The 20,549-nt window shown below is 40.4% G+C and overlaps 3 protein-coding genes across 4 annotated transcripts in view; 1 reads left to right on the top strand and 2 right to left on the bottom strand.

The window, feature by feature from the left end:
- The window catches only part of LOC100547732 (MOB-like protein phocein), an 18,298-nt gene extending 18,125 nt beyond the window's left edge, over positions 1–173 (bottom strand). The window contains exon 1 of one of the 2 annotated variants that reach the window (XM_031554155.1): positions 35–173. In XM_031554155.1, the coding sequence (XP_031410015.1) occupies positions 35–142 (108 nt within the window). In that variant the 5' untranslated portion in view covers positions 143–173. The remainder of the gene's footprint in view (positions 1–34) is intronic. The other variant, XM_031554154.1, reaches the window with a different exon arrangement.
- On the top strand, positions 126–9,441 carry HSPD1 (heat shock protein family D (Hsp60) member 1). The gene is made up of 11 exons (XM_003207442.4): positions 126–325; positions 3,125–3,377; positions 3,909–3,991; positions 4,659–4,754; positions 5,024–5,117; positions 5,555–5,723; positions 6,052–6,151; positions 7,063–7,308; positions 7,795–7,969; positions 8,581–8,759; positions 8,844–9,441. The coding sequence occupies exons 1-11, from the start codon at positions 152–154 to the stop codon at positions 8,994–8,996; spliced, it is 1,722 nt and encodes a 573-aa protein (XP_003207490.1). The 5' UTR covers positions 126–151; the 3' UTR covers positions 8,997–9,441.
- Positions 9,442–9,679: 238 nt separating this feature from the next.
- COQ10B (coenzyme Q10B) lies at positions 9,680–18,248 on the bottom strand. The gene is made up of 4 exons (XM_010713403.3): positions 17,979–18,248; positions 16,629–16,821; positions 14,346–14,447; positions 9,680–11,657 (listed from the first exon to the last, which is right to left on the bottom strand). The coding sequence occupies exons 1-4, from the start codon at positions 18,098–18,100 to the stop codon at positions 11,490–11,492; spliced, it is 585 nt and encodes a 194-aa protein (XP_010711705.1). The 5' UTR covers positions 18,101–18,248; the 3' UTR covers positions 9,680–11,489.
- Between the last annotated feature and the right edge of the window lie 2,301 nt (positions 18,249–20,549).

The following is a 20,549-nucleotide window of genomic DNA, read 5'->3' as shown; positions in this document are numbered from 1 at the left end:
GGCCGGTGGGCGGCAGGGGGCGAGCGGCTCTGACCTTGCGGCGCGCGTCCTGCCGGGAGTGAGCGTGCGGGCATGTGGACATGTGGCTGCCGCGGGCGCCTCCGCTCCTTCTGTTCCATCGCAGGTTAACGCGGGATTTCATCTTTCAGACATGCTCCGCTTGCCCGCCCTAATACGCCACGTCAGGCCGGTGTCCAGAGCTCTCGCCCCGCACCTGACGCGGGCGTACGCGAAGGATGTGAAGTTCGGTGCAGACGCCCGAGCCCTCATGCTGCAGGGAGTGGATCTGCTGGCGGATGCTGTCGCCGTCACCATGGGGCCGAAGGTAACGGCAGGGCGCGCCGGTTTCGTGTACTTTGCTCTCTTTTAAAACGCCGTAGCGCATCACGTTTGTCTGTGTAGCGTCCCGTTACTCACACATGTGTGCGGCCTGTGATGGCCGCGGGGACGAGGGCGGGTGCCTGTGCTCGTCTGTCGGCCTCCTGTGGGCAGAAGGAGGACGGAGCTGCTCCCTGGGCGGGCCGCTCTGCGTTCCTTTCGGCAGCTGGCAGTAAGTGAGGCCGAGGGAATGGCCGTGTGCTGAGCGTGAATGGCTCGAGTTGTGGTTCCTAACGGTGTGGTAGATCATTAACTCTCCTCACAAAAGGAATAGTTAAATTAACGTTTATTTCACGTAGAAATTATGGGTTTGTATCCCTTCATCTCCCAGTAGCAGTGAAGTGAAAGCTTTAAGGGCATAATGCTGAGCTTTCAGCCAGCTCCTAAATGCTACAGCCTTATGGGAAAAGTGGCAGTGGCGTTCATTGTTTGTAGGGTGAAACACTGTGTGTGAACCTCTGCAAGGCTTAGGCGTTTCAGAAAACGAGATGCTGTATTCTGCATAGTCATACAACACAAAATGAGGTTCCTGCTTAAGGAAGAGGTGCCTTTTTCTTCACATTCATAGCAATGCCTGTTCCAGGTCAGCTACTCAGTTTCCCTGGGATTTCAGACATGGTTGTTACTTACTGCTATCTGCCATTAGTGGTGGGTGAGCTGAAGGCTGCAGTTGTGCAGCTCCTCATGCTGAGCAGTTAGATGGGATCACTTTGGTTTTTCGGTAGGAATAGTGTAGTCACACTTGTGTCCCATTTCCCTGCTGAGCTCCTTACATCTCAGAAGACAGGTGGAGCTTTTAATAAATTCACTGTTTGGATTTTTGAAAGATTTAATACATCAGCTCCAAGTATAACCTTGAAATGGGAAGGATATTTTAACTAAAGTGGGCTAAAATAAACGTAAGAGGTTCAAAATGTGCAGTAACACCATATGCATGGTTGATTTTTTCAAGGCTGCTTGGCCTCTATGAAATTATTTATCTTTTGCACATTTTTGAAGCTTCACTTATTCAAAATGCCATTAACTCAGTATGGTTAAGGTTGAGGAGCAGTGATGTCAGCAATCTCTCTGCTTTCCATAAGGACAGTTCTCCAAAAGAATAAGGCTGCAGGGTAATCAGCTGATTTAACACTTGGTTTAGGCTTAGCCTACGTTGTGACTGTCTGAGCATGGTTTAAATGTGCTCATTAAAGGGCAGATCCTGATGCAACTTACTGCAACCTCATGGAATTCTTGTTCATTTGCACTTGGTGCATCAGCTGTTCACCAGGTATTTGTAGAGGTTGCTCTTTATTACCTGATTCAGCGTCTAGCAATTTTAAGAAATACCATACTCGTGAGGAAACTTTTCTTCTGCACTCTTCCTTATTTAAATATGCATGATGTCCAGTTTTGCACAATCTTCTGCTATTGCTTCAGGCAGGCCCATTGCTTTGTCACTGTAGTTCTTGATATGCGGGACCACTCAAAATGCAGGTGTGTTTCTTTTATTCACAATCACAGCATCCTTACGTTGAATGCAAGCTGTTTTAATGTGATGAGATATAAGTAGATCTCACTTTGTTACTATCTCCCTAACTACCAAACCCATTTGTAATAAGGCCAGGTCAAAACAAAGAAAGAAACAGAGCAAAGCGAGGAGGGGACTGTATGAAGAAGAACTTATCAGTATACCCATGGAGTTTTTTTTTTCCTTGAGCCTCTTTGGGTTTAATAACAGCACAAGTTGAATGAAGTAGCAGTAAGAAGTTGTGTTAAATATTAACTTGACATAATTCTGCTACAGCACAGAATGAGCAATGTACAGGCCCTCTCACATGCTCAGCTGGTAACTGCAGCTTTACATTTCTTTTCTGCAGTGTCTAGGGTTAGTTGTACTTCAGGAACCACGTAGCCTCTTGCACGGCAGCAGTCCGTAGTTTAAATCATTGAGGCAGACGTGAGTGGGCACTGTACTGGCAGGGAACGCAGTGCACCGCAGTGGCAGCACATTGTATCCGAGTCCTTGGGTAGCTGGGCTTGCAAGCCAGGCTCTGCTCGGAGCTGAAGCCATGCTGGCACGCAGTCAGCTTCAGCAGTGTGAGAAGGAGCAGTGTGCTCAGCACTCAGCTGGGCCTGATGGGCCAGCTGAGGGGACTTGTGCAGGAGTGGCTGGCAGTCACAGTAGAGAGATGGATGTTTGGTCTTCCTTCCCCACCTCCAACTGCTCCAGCTGTCACTATAGCTAAGACATTCAGGGCAGCAGTGCTAAGAGGTGGTTGCTTGCATTTCTGCTGTCTCTATCTGAAATTCTGGAGCATGATTGATTGGGGCAGCTATTCAAGCTGGGGAAGGTGGGGACCTCTGAGAGGGTGCATCTGCCCTATGTTCCCTGTATGGTCCATAATTTTCCATATTTACTTTGTATTTTAATTAGGATAGTCCAGCTTTCTAGTTAAAGCAAGTGCCAACAGTTTTGAGAAATTAGTGCAGCACATGGACACAATTATAGTGAGTATTTTCTGTTCCACTTACTCATCGTTAATGAAATTTATAACTTTCCTCTTTCCAAAGTGTGCAAAGAATCAAGTTTTCTATTACTGTTTTTCGATCATATGCTTTTTATTGTGATTTGAAGGAAATTTTACCAAGTTATAACATGTATAGGTGATACTTCACAAAGGATTTTCATCAGCAGTGGAACTATTACAGTGATGTGCTGTGGGTTGCCTGGCTTTTATTTAATGTTTATTGTTTGTAATCCTAGGGAAGAACAGTTATTATTGAACAAAGCTGGGGGAGTCCCAAAGTGACAAAAGATGGTGTGACAGTGGCAAAGGCAATCGACTTAAAAGACAAATACAAAAACATTGGAGCCAAGTTAGTTCAAGATGTTGCCAATAATACAAATGAAGAGGCAGGAGATGGTACTACTACTGCAACGGTACTTGCACGTGCTATTGCCAAAGAAGGCTTTGAGAAGATCAGCAAAGGAGCTAATCCAGTGGAAATCAGGAGGGGTAATTTTTTTTTGTTCAGTGTTTTTAATGTTTAATTGCTAGCTTATGGCTTTTCATACGCTAAATTTGGCTGGCTTCCTCAATAAGTTGCCTTTTGTTGAAGAACCAGATAAAACTTAACTTGAGCAGTGATGCATTCAGAATCTACTTGTTACTGCTGTGATATATTGAGTGAATCTTTCTTTTCTCTAAACATGTTATTGCCTACAAAACAGAAAAATGGTTAATTTGACATAGGCAAACTTTTAAAATCCATTTTAATTCATATCTGAATTAGCATATAAATTCGCTGGTTTCACATGAATTATTTTTTATTATGACTCAATGTATGTCATGCCAACTCAAAAACCGAAATTACTGGGTATGTAGATGACAATGCAGAACTAGAACAGCTTGTTTCTGAACCTGCAAACTTGATGTGTTTTTGTAATGTGAGTTCCTTATGTTTGAAACTTCTTTGTTGTTTTTTGTTTGTTTGTTTCCTGTGCTATATACTTCTTGTTCCCTCACAAGTGTTCCATTTGTCTTTAGGGGTGATGCTGGCAGTTGATGCTGTTATAGCTGAACTGAAGAAGCTGTCTAAACCAGTTACAACTCCAGAAGAAATTGCACAGGTAAAAAAAAAAAAAAAAAACCCACACATAATGTTACTTCAGAAAGATAGTGAAGTCAGGTTTGATGGTGGTAGGTTGTGGATACAGAACAACTGAGTATTGGTTCGTGTAAAGGTTTGGAATACATCTCGTTGAATGATCTCCATGGTAACACAATCATGAGTTATTTGAAATGCCCAGTATTTTGTTTTCACTTTGATGTTGGTTCAGAAGTAGGCAGTTTTTTCCATCAGGATTGTTTTCAAAAAGTGGTCATAAAACATAAGTGTGATTATTTGGGAAGAATTGAAGAAAGCAAAAATGTATTGGTGAGTTTGGTGATGGCTGGCTTGCAGGAGTTTTGTTACAGATCAGCTGTGGGAAGTTCAGGTTGAGGCAGATGCCTTGCTGGGTGTGCTTTGCAGGTGTGTTGGGCTAAATGGCTCATTTCCTCTTGTAGCTGCAGATTCAGATGTATTACTGGATGAACCCAGTGTGTGGGATCTTGTCCACTGCTTGAGCTGCCCTGAAGCCACTAGCCACTGTATTGTAGTTCTGGTGTGAATGTGCTACTGTCACTTGTTCTGTGTTGTCAAGATGTATTAGAATTGAAAATGATTATTTTGTTTATAGTAAGGAAACAAATTATGTGTTCTGTGAAATGAATGTAAGCATTTTGCTTTCTCAGGTTGCCACAATATCAGCGAATGGAGATCAGGAAATTGGCAATATAATTTCTGATGCCATGAAAAAGGTTGGCCGGAAAGGTGTAATCACTGTCAAGGTGAGAGCTGTCAGCATATGGACCAAGAGCAAAATGTCTGCCTTTCCGAGTTAGGGCTGGCTTTTGTGGCATGTGATGTGGAGGGCACTGTATGTGAGCACCTACAACTCCTCCATTCCCATCCCTTTTAGATCAGGGTTGTATTGCTCATACAATTGTTTTCCTTCGAGAGAAGCACATGAAGCAGATGTGGTGCAGAGTGTTTTATTTTGTTATGTATGGTATTCTTGTAAACGGATGTTTAATAAGACCTCCTTGCATCTAAACAGGATGGAAAAACTCTAAATGATGAATTAGAAATCATTGAAGGTATGAAGTTTGACCGAGGCTACATCTCTCCATATTTTATTAATACAGCCAAAGGTGAGTTAATAAAATTGCGTGTCAGCTACCTTAATGGCTCAGCTAATTTTAAAATAATGATGTCTTATAAAGGCTGTTATGCCAGATATCATGGCAGTAGGACACTGGGGTCCTTCCCCTATCAGAAACATTGCAAAAGCTTGATAGTTTTTCTCCTTTTTGTACTTTCATGCTAAGTGTGAACAATTTTCTGTGCTCCCATTAAGCTGGCCCTGCAGCACTCCAGATAACAGAACTGAATGTCTTAGAAGACAGCACTGGGCTTTTATGGGGTTTTGGGGTTTGTGTTTGTCATTATTTGTTAGGGGCTTTTTGTTTGTTTTAAAGTTGAAGTTGAAAAATAAAATAGTAGCTCTGAAGCTGCACAGTAAGTTTTAGAGAAGGCTTGGTATGCTTTCATAATCAGATTGCTCAGACAGTGCATATTGTTTCTGCAGGGCAGAAATGTGAATTCCAGGATGCTTACGTTTTAATCAGTGAAAAGAAGATTTCCAGTGTACAGTCCATAGTTCCAGCTCTTGAAATTGCCAATAGTCACCGCAAACCTTTGGTCATTATTGCTGAAGACGTTGATGGAGAAGCCCTCAGCACTCTAGTCTTGAACAGGTAAGGTTTGAAATTCATACTTTAAGAGCTTTGGAACAATTTTTTTCTTTATTCCCTGCATTTTCATCCTTTTAAAGGAATGCATTGGAAAGCATGTATTTGAATTTTCCCAGTACTAAGAAGCAACAACTCTTACACATAGCCATAATTGATATTGCGTGGGCTGAATTTCAGTAGTTTCTAGCTACTTGTTTGAGCGACAGCAGCTCAGTTCATGAAGGTCCCTGTTTGCTTGACCATTGGATTTGTACTGAAATATCAATTCATAGCAATTAGATTTGTTCTGTGAACACATTTGAAATGTTCTTCTCTCAATTATGTTCTTCAGGCTCAAGGTTGGCCTTCAAGTTGTTGCTGTAAAAGCACCAGGTTTTGGTGACAACAGGAAAAACCAGCTTAAGGATATGGCAATTGCTACAGGTGGTGCTGTAAGTAATGATATTTCAATTGACTTCTTCCTCTGAGAAACACTAATGCTATTTAGGGAGGTGAATAATTTAGTTTTAAGTCCATGGCTTCCGTTTGCTGTGTTGCAAACTTTCTTGTTCTTTCAAAAGGGCAATGGTAACTAATGCTTGAACAAGTACAGGAACAAGTATGGTGACACTTGCTGTGTCATAAAGCTCTGACCAGCTTTGAGTAATAGGTTGCTATAACTGGCTGAAGTTACACACAGTTTCCTTGCAGGATTTAGATTCTTAGTGGAGAAATATCCAAAACACTTCTTGAGAAAAACAGCAAAGTATACTTTCCTTCTTACGACTTGAATTAGGATGAATGTGATTGTTCTGAAGGTTAAGAATAGACCGGAGAATTTAGTTACTTTTATTTTACACAAATGCTTAATTGTACTATCTCAGTTTTAGAACAGTTGGTGTTACCTGTTACTGTCAGTTTATAAATGCTTTTTAATACATGCTTCAGAATCACAGCATGATATTGAGATCCTAAGCTGGTTATTTGAAATAGATGTTTAAGCCAAATGAAACATGAAGTAACAAAACCAACAAGCTCTCCTATGGTTAGTTTATTGCCAGTATTCATAACTTCTGGAAGTACATGGATGAACCTGTACACAATTTCCAGCCACATTAAATTAATGTGTTAAATTAGTCAGTCATGAACTAAAAGCTTGTAGTTCTGTAGTTCCCTACTCAGTGAGATTGTGCGATGCCTGCATGCCTCATCTGTAAGGAGAAGGGAGGATCTTCTTTGCACTTAGCTGCTATAGTATGGTGATTGCGTGCTGTTAGGCTGCTGTGTGTGTTCGTCTATCTAGAAATAATAATTTCATATATGGAAAAGCTGTGAATTCCAACTATACTTGTCATGTGTTCAGGTGTTTGGAGAGGAGGGCTTGAGCCTAAATGTAGAAGATATTCAGCCTCATGATTTTGGAAAAGTTGGGGAGGTCATTGTGACCAAAGATGACACCATGCTTCTAAAGGGGAAGGGTGAGAAGGCTCAAATTGAAAAACGCATTCAAGAAATTATTGAACAGCTAGAAGTCACCACAAGTGAATATGAAAAAGAGAAACTGAATGAACGATTGGCCAAACTATCTGATGGAGTAGCAGTATTGAAGGTGAGATATTAAACTTCTTAGGACTAAAACTTAAACGAATTTTTCACATCCATCTTTCACTTATATCTTTAGTCATTTTCCTAGACGGAGAATGGCACATAGATGATAATGGAGTTACTTCCAGAACTGGCAGCAAACGCTGCAGCTGCACCGTAACTTGTGAGACCATCGGTTTTCCTTTGGATCTGGTGGGAGGTGTGCTGGGGCATGGAGACAGCTCTGTAGTGTTCTTAGGAGCGGAAATGTAGCCAGTACCTAAGAGGGTACTTGGACTGCTGTCAGAGTAACTCAGGAAAAGTGGTGGCACCAGCCATTTATTGCTGATGTGAGCTTGTCTCATAACCAACCGATTCAAATAAGGAGTTTAGGTTAGTGCAATGCTAGACCATGGCATTAAGAGACGGTTAATTTTGTGGCAGCAATCGCATGGCAGGCTTACCTACATGGGCTTCTTGTTACAGACCTTGACATATGGCTTGCTTGTAGGTTGGCGGCACAAGTGATGTTGAGGTAAATGAGAAGAAGGACAGAGTTACTGATGCCCTGAACGCGACCCGTGCTGCGGTAGAGGAAGGCATTGTTCCAGGTGGTGGATGTGCGTTGCTTCGCTGCATTCCAGCATTAGACGCTTTAAAACCAGCCAATGAAGATCAGAAAATTGGTAAGTACATTACTTAAATGCTTGTGTGGGAGTGCTGAGAATAGACTTTTTTTTTTTGTCCTGAGGCTTCACTGGATTAAATAGATTGATTTCAGTGAGTATTTATTTACTTGAACATCTTATCTCTTTGGTATGGCAATGCCCTTTGGCTTGACATTTCTCCTTTACAGCAGGGAAGAGCTTTTGTTGCTTCCCTAACTTGGGTGTGAAAAACAGTAAAGCAGCAGCATCCTCTGAAAATTGAAAAGCCTCTAAGAATTGAATTACTTAACTGTTGCAAACATGCATAAATTCCAGCAATGCTTAAGACACTTCAGCACATCAAATGGAGGATGGTTTTGTACTGTGTTCCATGAATACCTGCTACGATAGCAATAATCTTTAGTACTTCTTGGGCAGGTAAAACTAAAATGAGCTAGTTTCTTGCAGTGATTTAATTTGTTGACAGATTTCAAGAATTTCCCCCCACGTGCCCTCTGAACTGAGAAAAATAGGTTAACTTCTTGCTCTGCTAGTTTTTTCTTCTTGTATTAATCTCTAGCAGTTGAATGTATGTCTTCGTAATAGGAATGTAAGTAATAAATAACTCCTGAAGATCCTTTTTCTTTCAGGCATTGAAATAATAAAGAGAACACTGAAAATTCCAGCAATGACTATTGCAAAGAATGCAGGTGTTGAAGGATCATTAATAGTTGAAAAAATACTGCAGAGTCCATCAGAAGTTGGCTATGATGCAATGCTTGGGGACTTTGTAAATATGGTAGAAAAAGGAATCATAGACCCAACAAAGGTAACCAAAACCAGCCTTAACTTCTCTTCCTCCCTCCATACAGGATGCTAAATGGGTACTAAGTTCTTTCTTTCCTGTCTTCAGGTTGTGAGAACAGCTCTGATGGACGCTGCAGGTGTTGCTTCTCTCTTATCAACAGCAGAAGCAGTAGTGACTGAAGTTCCTAAAGAGGAAAAAGAGCCAGCAATGGGAGGAATGGGTGGGATGGGTGGAGGAATGGGAGGTGGCATGTTCTAATTCCTGGGATACATATGCATCATGAATGTGCTGTTTAAGACTGACAGTTCTGACTTAAAAACTTCAGATGTCAGTGTGAGAGGATGGATAGTGACTGAAGTGAGGCTGGTGTTTAAAAGAATCACTGTAACCATCAGTTACTGGATTTCATTTAACACACGTGTAATTGTTTACAGTCATTGTCCATGCCTACAGATAATTTATTTTGTATTTTTTGAATAAAGACATTTGTACATTCCTGATAACTGAGTGCAAGATCCATCTACCAAGGTTCTGATTTAAACTTAATTAAGGCACTTGGTATTCTGTTTCAGAATTTATTGGTGCTTGCCAGAACTAGGAAGAACTTGGAAGCCACTGTGCGTAAGACTAGACAACTGTGTACAAAGTAGAGAAATACACTCTTATGTGACCTTCATGTAATAAAACAAACTGTGCAAGAGTACTGATATGTATCACCTTATTCCTCTGTACACAAAGCCATGGTTCTGGGATAAACTTGATAGCCCACTTCTAAGATTTACTAGAAATCTGACACTTAATCCTACAGTGCATTTCTCTCCAGGAAGCATTCCCCTGTCTAGAATGTTTCTCTGAAATAGAAGTTACGTTAACTCTGATAAGAAATATCTAAGCTGAACACACAAACAGTTCTTCTGAAATATTAAACAATGATGTGAAAATAAGGCACGTGCATTGACTTTATTTTGCCTTTTCCATACTGCTTGTTTTACATGCTGGAACAGACAATTTCTCACAGTGCTTGTGGGAGGAGGGAGAATGCCCTGAGGGTATGAAACAGGTAAGTTTTTGTTGCTAAGAGTTGAGTAACTTAGTACTCCATCTTAAGCATAGTAGTAGTTGCCTCCTTGCTTTGAGAGTTGTAGTCTTCAGCTCTTTGGATATTACTATTAGTTGTCCACACTAGGTGAAGTTTGCCCTTAAAGCCAGCTTTGTATGCCATCTACTCCTTTGTTCTTCAACCCAACACAGCTACTAAGACTGCTCTATAATGTCTTTCCTTTCTGCTTTCCACCTCCTGCGGTGTTCACAAACCCTTCATTTTTTCTTGCACAGTTTGAAAACAAAAACTCCTTCACAACTCCCCAGGTGCTTTAAAACTGTCCTCTTAATCCAACTGTCACTTTCCCCAGGTGCCTACCACTACTGAGAACTGTCTTTCACAGAGGTGAGAAATTTTAGTCTTTTTGGTGAAGTGTTATGAGATGCCCAAGACTGCTCCAGGGCTGTCTTTGTCATGAAATGTATGTTCCTACATTATATGATATCTTGCCACCTATCCTGTAGTACTCACATGGATTGCAGAGGCTTTGGGAGTGCTGACTGACCTCAGCTAGGGTACATGCTTGATCTGAAATAACAGAATTTCATGACTGAAACTAGATGAAATTTCAGGAAGTGCATAGACAGGATCTGAAATTGTTCTATACACATTTCTTTAGAGACTGGAAAGAGTGTTGATTTGATGAAGAGAATTAGTGAAAACGAGTTTAACTAAGACGGTACCACTTCACTGCACTGATAAGTGAAAGGCACGACAGTACTGAGATAAGTAAAACTTTGCTGTATGTTGTGTGTCGCTATATGACAGTGGACTTTGGGTGTCTTTACACTGCTAAGGGGAGCACTCCCTCCTTCTAAAGAACAGTACTGCGGCACAGAAGGGAGTGTATCCATGTCCTAGCTCTCACTGAGTTAACATTTACTCTTTAGAGAACTAAGAACTCTGCATTAGACCAGGCATATGTAGTGTAACCTAATTAAAATGCCTAACAATGAAACCGTGGCAAGTAGGCAAATTCAGATTATCAAACACAATTGTGCTTGAAGCCCAGTGAGCAAAGATAGTGGATATAGCTGAAACTGCTGTGCTTTGGGTTACATGTGCCTCTTGGAAAACTCAGGGATAAGGCTGCTTTCTGTTTTTTTCTGTAGCAGTTTCTGTCAGAATTCAACAGCAGCCAGAGGCACCTGACAACCCCTGTCAGCCACTGGGATCAAAAGCACCAAGTTGACACTGGACAAGCATTCTGTACGCCCTAAAGCTAAAATGTCAGGATTTCCCTTTAACTCAGCTGGTTGAGTGAGTTGATGCTGGTAAGTAACATTCACACTACTAACAGCTAAAACTTGAGTTAATATATTACAATATTGAAAAGACGTAAGCTTAGATAAGGCAGAAAAACTCGTAACAGAAATGGTTTGACAGATTAATAAATGGTAGCCTGAATTACCTTGCGTTACATACATGCCAGTTGCCTGTTACCAATAACACTCTGAACTGCACTTGATAGCAGCTTAAATAGAATACGTACATTCAGCTGAACATGTGCGTGTTTTTTTTTTTGTACAGTAGAAAATTACACACGAAGCTCAGATATGAAATAGGTGCCCCAAAAGGAGCATAATACCACTTCTACAAATGGTGTGTACAAAAAATGTTTATGGTGGAGGGTGTTGAAGCTTTCCCCATTACGTTTGATGAACTTCGTGAAACATGAGTTCCCGAGGTATGCTTGTTTCAGGGCCATGGAGCTTGGATGCTCTTCTTTCAAAGGCAGCAACCATCTGCTTTACCACTTCATCAAAGAACAGTGTAGCAAGCTGTGAGTGTAGAAGTGAACGAAATTCAAAAGAAATCTGTCAAAATAAAAGAGATGTTTTTTGTCCCATTGTGGTAAAATGTCATTAAAAATAACTCAAAAATCTTCAATTAATGCTACAAGTAAGCTGTAGAAGAAAAGAACAGTTAAAACTGAATGACAAGTGTGTCATTGAAGAAAAGCCTAATTCTTTGGTCAGAGGACTGTTTCCCCAGGCTTTCCAATTAGCATTTTGTTGGTTCTCTTATGCATCGTTTCTATTTTTCTAAGCTGTATCTTAACTAAATGAAGGATCACAAAACATAAGTAGATTTGGGATAATGGAAAAAACTTCCAACCAACAATAACAACTTCATTACTTTGCACGCAGAATTGGAGTGACAAAAATTTGAAGAAAATCCCATGAGGCAAGACAGGAGATGTACAGGTAAGCTGAAGCCAACTCAGAGATTAAAAGACACTTGGAAGTAATTACCTATTAAGTATCAATGCTGTTTATCTACCTGTGTAGATGTAGTTAACCATATGTTCAAACAAGGCTTCTGTACTGATTAAAGCTAAAAATTTGCTTTTATCTGCTCTGTCTCCTTCCTGGACACCTACTCTATCTTTGTTTTCCTGACACAGGCAGTCAGTTTTGGAGCATAGAGGTACTGCCTGAGTCCTTAGTACCAAATCATTGTGCCTTATATTCCCTTTTAGCTCTCATTATCTGAATCTCTCATTATGCTGAAGCTACTGTAGTAGTTAGCACTTAAGGCAGGAGTACGTGAGTTTGCTTTCTGTCCCCTCCCCCAAGAGAAAACGTGATGACAACAGCAAGGTCACTTTTATGTCAGCCAGCCTTCAAGCATGTTTTTTGCTGTGCTGGCCCTCAATCCAGTTCAAGAATGTTCCCCTTTAGGCTACACTATTGGGATTAATTCTACAGCTTCCAGAAATTACTACAAAATTGTCAGGAAAAGAAATAGATTGCTCTTTGCACTTTAAAAAAAAAAAAAAGTCCTGCATGTTCTGGACTGTGATTTAAGTATTTTTGTCCTACCTGAGAAATTAGCCAATAAAATTTTAAGTGAAGGAAATATGTGTTCTCTTAAATTGCTTATGAGTAATGCATATGAGCTGCAGAAATAGTAATATGGAAGTAATTTAACTATGGGGACTGTAAACCAGGTGTAGCTTCATTTGCATTTGTTTGATCTCAAGCATCAGTAAAATTAATGTGCCTTCTGAAAGTCTGAGAGGCCTCAGAGCATGCAGAGTTCTGCAAAGCAGGGATCATGAGCGTTGCAGCATGTTCAGGAACCATGTAAGAACTTTGAGGTACGGCATATATTTATGAAGCTTGCAGATGGCAACCTGTTGTGCTTAAATCCATATACCAAATTACTTCAGAGCTGTAACAAAATAACGACTCATTACAATTCAGCATACACACAGCGTACCATCAGACTGGCAGAATAGCCATAGGCTGGGGGAGCCAGCATAAGCAAACTTTCTAAAGCCAACCAGCACTCTTGGAATCAGTCTTCTCTCTCACTCAGTTATACAGTATGTTTTGAGAAGTTTGTTCTGAAATGTTTATCAATGCCATCAGCTTAGGCCCAGAGGCACAGCACATTGGAATTGGGCAAGGGTTACAATCCTGAAGTACTGGCTGTTGTAAGGCAACTCCCTGCTCACCTGGCTGTATTTTCTTCTGTTACCTCAAATGGCATAAGCAACATAAGGTATTAATAGTGTTTCTTCAAGAAGAAAATGCCCATTTTAAGTGCAGATTTGACCCTAACTGAAATTCTCAACCTGGAGTGTCAAAACTTGGCTTTGATGGGGAAAAAATTTTCTGCACAAACCCAGTACTTGAAGAACAGGGTTTATACAGATGCTTAATTGAAGTTTTCTTGAGTTAATTACTAGTCAGTAGCAGGAACTGGCACTTATTAGCCTGGAGAAATTAAAATACCATGAGCAACTAACATGCAAATATGGTTACTAAATGCCATGAGAAATAAATTTTCAATTGCCTATAGGTTAATTTTTGAACTGTTGAATTGTACTTATTGTACAGCAATAAGGTGAAAGTTACTAACCCAATAAAGGTATGTGCCACTTCACAAATGCTCTAAAAGCTCTTTTTCCTATTTACAGAAGAGATTTTTTAAAGCAGAGTGTCCCATTATAAGCCAGCAGCATCAGGCCATTCCTGTGATATCCTAAAATAGAAGGGCGGCATTTCTCTAAAGAATTATGCAGCAGTGTTTTAGGTGGAGTAGGACTTAAAACATGAAATAGTAAAACTAGAAGTTGGGAAATCAAGCTGGCAAAACTTGTAGGCCAAACAAGATAGATGGGAGAATATCTACTTTCTGATAACAAGAGTACTTTGGTTGTAAACTAATCAAAGGAAACAGCAAAGTCCATGAATATGTTTATTATTTCTCCCCCTGTATTTACTTATCTAAAACTGTAACACATAGAGAATATTAAGGTGAGAGATACCAGTCCCTAGTCATTGTGTGTGGACCTCTCACAGACAGCTGCTGTCTCTAAAGAACCGTGTAGCAGTTTCCACATGGTAAAGTTCACAACCATTAACTTAGTTTCAGTGTGAGTGTGAGGGCAGAGGGAAAATAGTACCACATACTCTTTTTTCTTAAATGCAACCAAAGAATATTTTTATGCCCCATTTCTAGCACGTCTAGCATGTTTTAATTACAATACTTACTGCAAAATCCAATGTACACGTCCTTGGATAGGCAGGGATGCCTGGGCTGAAGCGCCATACTGTTTCCAAGTGGTTAAATAGCTTTCCATCGGTGCAGGATGCCTAAAAGAAAGTTTGAAAAGCCAAGCTGCAGTTAGGCTCCTACAGGAGGGACAAATCAGTATTACTGAAGCGTGCATTCGCATTCTGTTAGACTGTGAGGGTCACAGCATAGTTAAAAATTGTTCTTTATAGAGCAACCACTGAGAGATCTCATTTGCACAGTGTCACCTTGTAAGGTAGGGGAAGGATTTTTGTCTTGAGTCATAAAACAGATCTCTTGCCTAAGGCGTCCCACACCATGATAATGTTAATGCTCTATTACCAAAATATTGGTATAACACTGTTTTAAGCAAAGAACGTGGATATTTACTGGTTTTGTATATGTATTTATTTTAATTATATGTATAGAATGCTTTATATACTAATGTGTAGACCAGTAATCTTGTGCTATAGGAATGTTTACATCAAAATAAACCCAATTGAAGTTAAACTCAAAAAGTCCTTTGTCATAAGACACTATCATCATCAAGAACTATCCCAAAGTCAGTGAAACTATATACACTCAAGTTCATAATTAGCTTATATCTTGGCTTTGTTTCCATCAAGACACATTTAATCAGTGTTCTGAGAGCCTTCTCTACAGTCCTACTTTAAAACCATAAACCAAGCCACCTCAAAGGCTTATCAAATGCATAAAAGTACCTCATTTTTTTCTGCCCAGTATAGCAATACAGTGCCTCACTGCCCCTGCAACAGAAGGGGAAGGAATAGAGAGAAGGGCAGACAGGGAAAGGGGGCTGAGCCTTTCATGCCTGTTGCTGACAAAAGGACAGGAAACATGGGAAAAGTGCCAGCATGTGCCCCTTGCTCCCAACCTGACAAGCAGTAAAACTCACCTGACTCTTCCCTCAGCAGCAAGAGCTGCTGCTACCTTGTTTTTCTAGGACTAAGCACTGCTGCTGGAAGCGAGAAATTCATGCTCATTTTGTCATTACCAACAGGCTACTATACAGAAATATCATGCAAGCTGCCTTTGCCCAGAGTTATTTCTGAAGACAGCATAGTAGTCCAAACACACAGTCATTTTATGGTAATGGTCCTACAGTTATATGAGCATAATGTAAACTTGTAGCAAAAATAATCCTAGCAGAGATAACACTAATACTTCTCAGAAGAGGAAATCTAAAGAAGCTGTTGTCACCGCTTTCTTGTTTTTTTTTCTGATGGGAACTTTTCTTCTGACAGAATAAAAGTGAAAAAGGGTTTGTAAGCCAACCTGATATCTATCTGTGAAAGAAAAAAAAAGTCACTCTTGTCAGGGAAGAGCAGAAAGGGAAAGAAGCATGTAAAATGCAGATTTTTCTATTGCAATTGTTCAACGTTATTATAAACACAAGAAAGATTTTTTTTCTTTCCAAAATTACTAAGTACCTTGATTAAAAGTACTTTGCATGTTCTCTTTCCAATTCATGTCCCCCCTGCACTTAAGAAACCTATTTCTGTTTTAAGCAATGTCCCATAAGAGGAAGCCTAGAAAAGAACGGTAAAATAAGATGTCCAAATATGCATCTTGAATAATAACCAACTGTCGTTCTGCCAGTTGTTCCAGAAGATGATCAAAATTGCCACATAAAGGGAGAGGCAGTTGATATGGATCTGGTTTGGGCTGTTCGTAACAGAGTGAACCTGTGAGGTAGACAAGCAGTTGGAAGATCCTGGCCTCATTTAAATTTCTCCTTTAATTATTACCTTTGAAAAGCTGAAAGGAGAAAATACACAGTTGCTAAACAAATTAATTCTAAGAAATGGACTTTAAAACAACTTATGTTCTCGTAATATATTGAATAACAAGCTCTTCAGCAAGATCTTCATCCTGAAGTTAAAACTTCTTACATAATTAAAACTGCCAGAAGATAAAGAATGATAGATTTTCTAAGATACCAGAAGCGACAGTTGTCCAATAACTTTGAAGTCATAATTAATTTAATTTAGATAGGCTTGATACATAACAAAAATAAACACTAGTTGGCTATCTTCTTGAATGACTGCCTATTTCTCCAGCAAAAACAAGCTAAAAAACAATTTTTCCCCTAGTTGGCAGCCTATGTTTTAAAAGCAGATTCAAATTATCCCTGAGTAACCTGAAGTTTTTAAGGAAAAGCACCAGTTTTGCACCACAGGAAGCAATATTGGAACGTCTAACACACGAGTTAGGGAAAGCAATAGCTAAGAAAAAGTTACCTTAACTAAGTGTGGTCTCACCAGGGTAACAACCGATGTGTACCGTTCTATTACAGGAGGGAAGCCTATTTCTAGCTGTGCTTTGCAGTACCCAGAGCGCTTCGATAACACATCTGACTTTTTACACCAAGGCACAAATAGCTTGTAATTCTCCACAACAGCAACAACTTCGTACATTTCCTGCATAGAATAACTGGAATAAAAATATGAATTTTACAGTTACATGGTGTTTTTACTATGAATTCAGTATTAGAAGGTTCAAAGATATTATTTACAGCACAGGCAGTTTTAAAGGTGAACATGCAGATACTGGAAAGCACTGTTACTTCTGAAAATTAAACATGCAGCTCTGCCAGCAAGAGGAAAAAAAAAGTTGGAAATTGGTGAAAGACTTTGCAGAAAGAAGCAAAACACCACACAACATCCAGCTGTGAGGTTAGTGACCACTGGGCCTGTTACCTGCTACTTTCTGCAGTACTGGGGAAGCATGCTTAGATTTCAAATAGAAAAAAGAGTTTTTTCCAGCATGGTGTGTTGTCATTCAGGTAGCTATGACGTTTCACACAGTGAAAGAATGTGCTCTTCACATCCTCCAAAAAAGGTATGGCAAAACGAAGGGACTATGTTTTAGAAGGTTTAAATAGAGCAACGCAATGTTCCTTACTTAGCTTCTAAAACAAGCTGACTAAAAAATACTGGAAAAACAGTATTATTGGACAAAGGCTCCTTTTAAACAACTACCCACAATTTATTGCAGCTCAAGAATTACTATATAAATGAATGTTAAGTATCATCAAAAGTATTAAACCTAATGAATGAATTATACTATTGCAGACTGGAGACTGGGAACAGATCCCAGTCTCATTAAGTTGATGAGAAATTTTCCACAAAGTCTTTTTCTTTGTGCCTGTGTTTCTTAATCCCACAATTAGTTATTTTCCTTCTTCTGAGAAGAGAACAAAATCTCAAGTGAGAAGTACCACAAAATCTAAGTGTAACATTGCACGTATTTGCAAGAAAAGGGGGAAAAAAAAAATCAGTTTTCACCTCTTTTGGTATACCCCCATTTCACCAGATTAGTGATACATGCTTCCCTGTTGGGGCTGTTTTTGTTTTGTTGCAGAATAAAAAGGTTATTTCTGCTTTTTCTTTCAAGGGAGACAGTATTTTAGGTTCCTCAGTTTTTGGTACTGGATTTCAGACTTGAACAGCTTGGATGTCAGAACTTATTGCTGGTCTCCATCTGGGCACAGTCTCAGGGCCACGTATCTTCAGGGATGGTCAGCCTTTGGATTTCCAGTGTTTCTGATTAATCACAGCAAACACAAATTTTCAAATTTCTATACATACCCTATAATTCTCCTTTCAGAGTATTCTTTTCTTTTATTTACTAGTGGTGCAGCAATGTTGAAGAAACTTCTTGAAAAGGTATGGCTCAGCACAGGCACTTGCAAAGGAGAAATTCTGGTCATCAGAATACCACAAGAAGCCAAGTGCCTGCAACAGTGAGAATGCTTTTAGATGTGTGTCTTTTCAGCAACGCAGATCACAACAGGTGAGATGGCATAGTCTGCTCCGCGTCGTGTTCCAGAAAATGTCCAATTTACATGGAAAAACAAAGGCTCTTAGCAGTTTGCAATCTATTCAAAACATGAGGTGTTTTTTTTTTTTTCCCTTTAGTAGAAACTAAAAATAGCTCCCAGTCACGAGACAAGAAGCTGGCAGAGTAAAATAACAAAGGCCCCATTAAACACCGGCTTTGTGGCAGCCTGAATTCTTGTACAAGACTCGTGCATTTGCATTTGCAGAATGTAACTTCTTACCAGCAAAATCAAGGCATACCTTGCAGTATTTTGGATAACGCAGAGCTTGTGTTTGCAGTTACAGCAATAATCCCTCTGCTGCCTTCCTTCTCTTAAAAGGAAGATTTTATTTTGGAAGTGCTTTCAGAAACTGCACTGCATCCCCAGCACTGAACATTTTTTTGTCTTGAAAATAACACACAAAACCTTGGATGCGTTGTTTTCAGAAATTACACTGAACAAATTAAAAAACATTATTAGTTCAGATCCCATCTCAGTTCTTTGTTTGTGGACGCCTGCACAACAGCCTAACAAATACTCACTGTGATTAATAGGTCTCTTATGCTAAATTACCGCTTTTGCCTAGATTGAGCCAGTTCAGATGTAAAATGTTTACTCAGTTACGGGTTTTGGCACCAGGGAGTTCAAAATGTCACTGTTTGTTCTCAGCAGTTCTATGTACGTAAGCTGAAGCACAACCAAGGTCTTCTTCTGTTTCATTAAACAATCAGGACTGTACCTCTAGATTCACAAAGTCAAAAATTGAACCAACCTTCCATGCCTAGTAGAAGACTTGTTTGTTGTTTCTTTAACACAGTGAGCAGTGATGGATGCTGTTTTTCTCCAATCACCAAAGTAGTTTAGCAAATTACAGTTACCGATTTTAAACAGTTGAAATTATTATTAACATGCTCTTTAAAAATCAACGTAACTTTCAATTTAAAAGAAATGCAGTAATAGCCCTAGACTGACCACATTAGTCTGTATGGTCACTGTACTCAAAGGAAGGAAAAACTGGTTTTGGGGTTAGAGGGAAATAAATATCCCAATCGGCTCATTAGCAATTATCTGCACAGACTTCTTTAAAAAATAAATGAGCAACTGTGAGATGAAGCAGAGTGATTGACACCACAGCCTGTAATCACCACAGCTGAAGAGACATCCTAAGGTCCAACAGCAGCACAGAGGTGAAACAAAGACAACAAGCCTACTTAAGAAGTCTTTCAACACCAAGCTCTAGCATGCATTTGGAATTGTACCTCAAGGAATGGACACAGCCTGTTTTTTTCCCACTTCAGACCAGACAGGACTGTTAAGGATAATTGTGGCTTCGACAGAAATAGTGGATAGGTGCCAGTAACCCTGCAGCCTCATCCAGACTCACTGAAAGAGCTCACAGCTTTGGACCAGAGCTCATTCTGGAGCACTCACTTAAGTTATTTCCTTTGTTTGGAGCTGCCTACAGCACGCAGTCCCAACCTGGTAGCAGGTGTCTTCCAGTAGTTGTTTTTTTTTTTTTTTTACTGCCGAGCTATGCCAGTGCACTGTCTCATACCATTTTATCTGCATGCATTTCAGCACAAGGCTGAAAAACACTCTGCAAATACTTTTGTAGCTACTATAACGTCCTTAACTACGTTGTCTTTCAAGGAAGGAGGGGATATGATAGGTTATAATGTTAACTAATGTGGCTACATGTTTCTCTAGATTATCTGTGAAGAATGAATGCTACCAGAACGTGCTAGGCTTGGCCCCTGTCCGGAGCAGCTTGCTTCTTTAGGAAACCATACAAGTGCGAGCTGCAATGGGCAGTCGTGTGTTTCTGTGAGCCTGGCAGAGGCCCCCGAAGCAAAGCCAAGTCCCTCCCAGGCTGCAGGCACCGCTCCCACTACCGCGCTGCCCTGACAGACCCACAGCGCTTTCCCAGCAGCAGCACGTATTCGGGAGTTGTTTTTAACCACTACTACACTTTGCGCTGAATGCACCTCTCGGTAATTGCTCCTGCTCTCCATTCAGAACTGTATCGTTTCTAAAAAGTTCATTGAAAATGGCTGGTTTACTTAGCAGGACTGAAGTATTTTAATGGTGAGAATGTAAAGTGATGTACCTTGTGACTGGTGCGCGGTACAGAATGGTCACAGGAAGCTGACGACCGTTCTGTAGGCGCGGGCAGCACGAGAGCCGGCTGTGTGTGTGCACGCTGTCCGTGTGCTAAGAAGGACGATTCCACAGCTCCCCGTTTAACGCAGGAGCGCACAGCCGAGCCTTCCACCGCTCCTGACGGCTTCCATGCGGCTCTCTCCGCCTCAGCGGCCGGCTCCTTCCCCCTTCGGCACGC

Source organism: Meleagris gallopavo, chromosome 7, assembly GCF_000146605.3.
Source record: "Meleagris gallopavo isolate NT-WF06-2002-E0010 breed Aviagen turkey brand Nicholas breeding stock chromosome 7, Turkey_5.1, whole genome shotgun sequence".
Classification (NCBI taxonomy): Eukaryota; Metazoa; Chordata; class Aves; order Galliformes; family Phasianidae; genus Meleagris; species Meleagris gallopavo.
The sequence above is the reverse complement of the archived record's forward strand: the minus strand, read 5'-3'. Positions and strand labels throughout refer to the sequence as shown.

Excerpts from the sequence above, each read along its gene's own strand:
- HSPD1 (XM_003207442.4), top strand. The coding sequence starts at position 152 with ATGCTCCGCTTGCCCGCCCTAATACGCCACGTCAGGCCGGTGTCCAGA. Across the intron at positions 7,970-8,580 it reads CAATGAAGATCAGAAAATTG|GCATTGAAATAATAAAGAGA; the intron begins GTAAGTACATTA and ends TTTTTCTTTCAG. Across the intron at positions 8,760-8,843 it reads GAATCATAGACCCAACAAAG|GTTGTGAGAACAGCTCTGAT; the intron begins GTAACCAAAACC and ends TCCTGTCTTCAG.
- COQ10B (XM_010713403.3), bottom strand. The coding sequence starts at position 18,100 with ATGACCAGAATTTCTCCTTTGCAAGTGCCTGTGCTGAGCCATACCTTT. Across the intron at positions 16,822-17,978 it reads TCTGAAAGGAGAATTATAGG|TTATTCTATGCAGGAAATGT; the intron begins GTATGTATAGAA and ends TTTTTATTCCAG. Across the intron at positions 14,448-16,628 it reads TGAGACCACACTTAGTTAAG|GCATCCTGCACCGATGGAAA; the intron begins GTAACTTTTTCT and ends ACTTTCTTTTAG.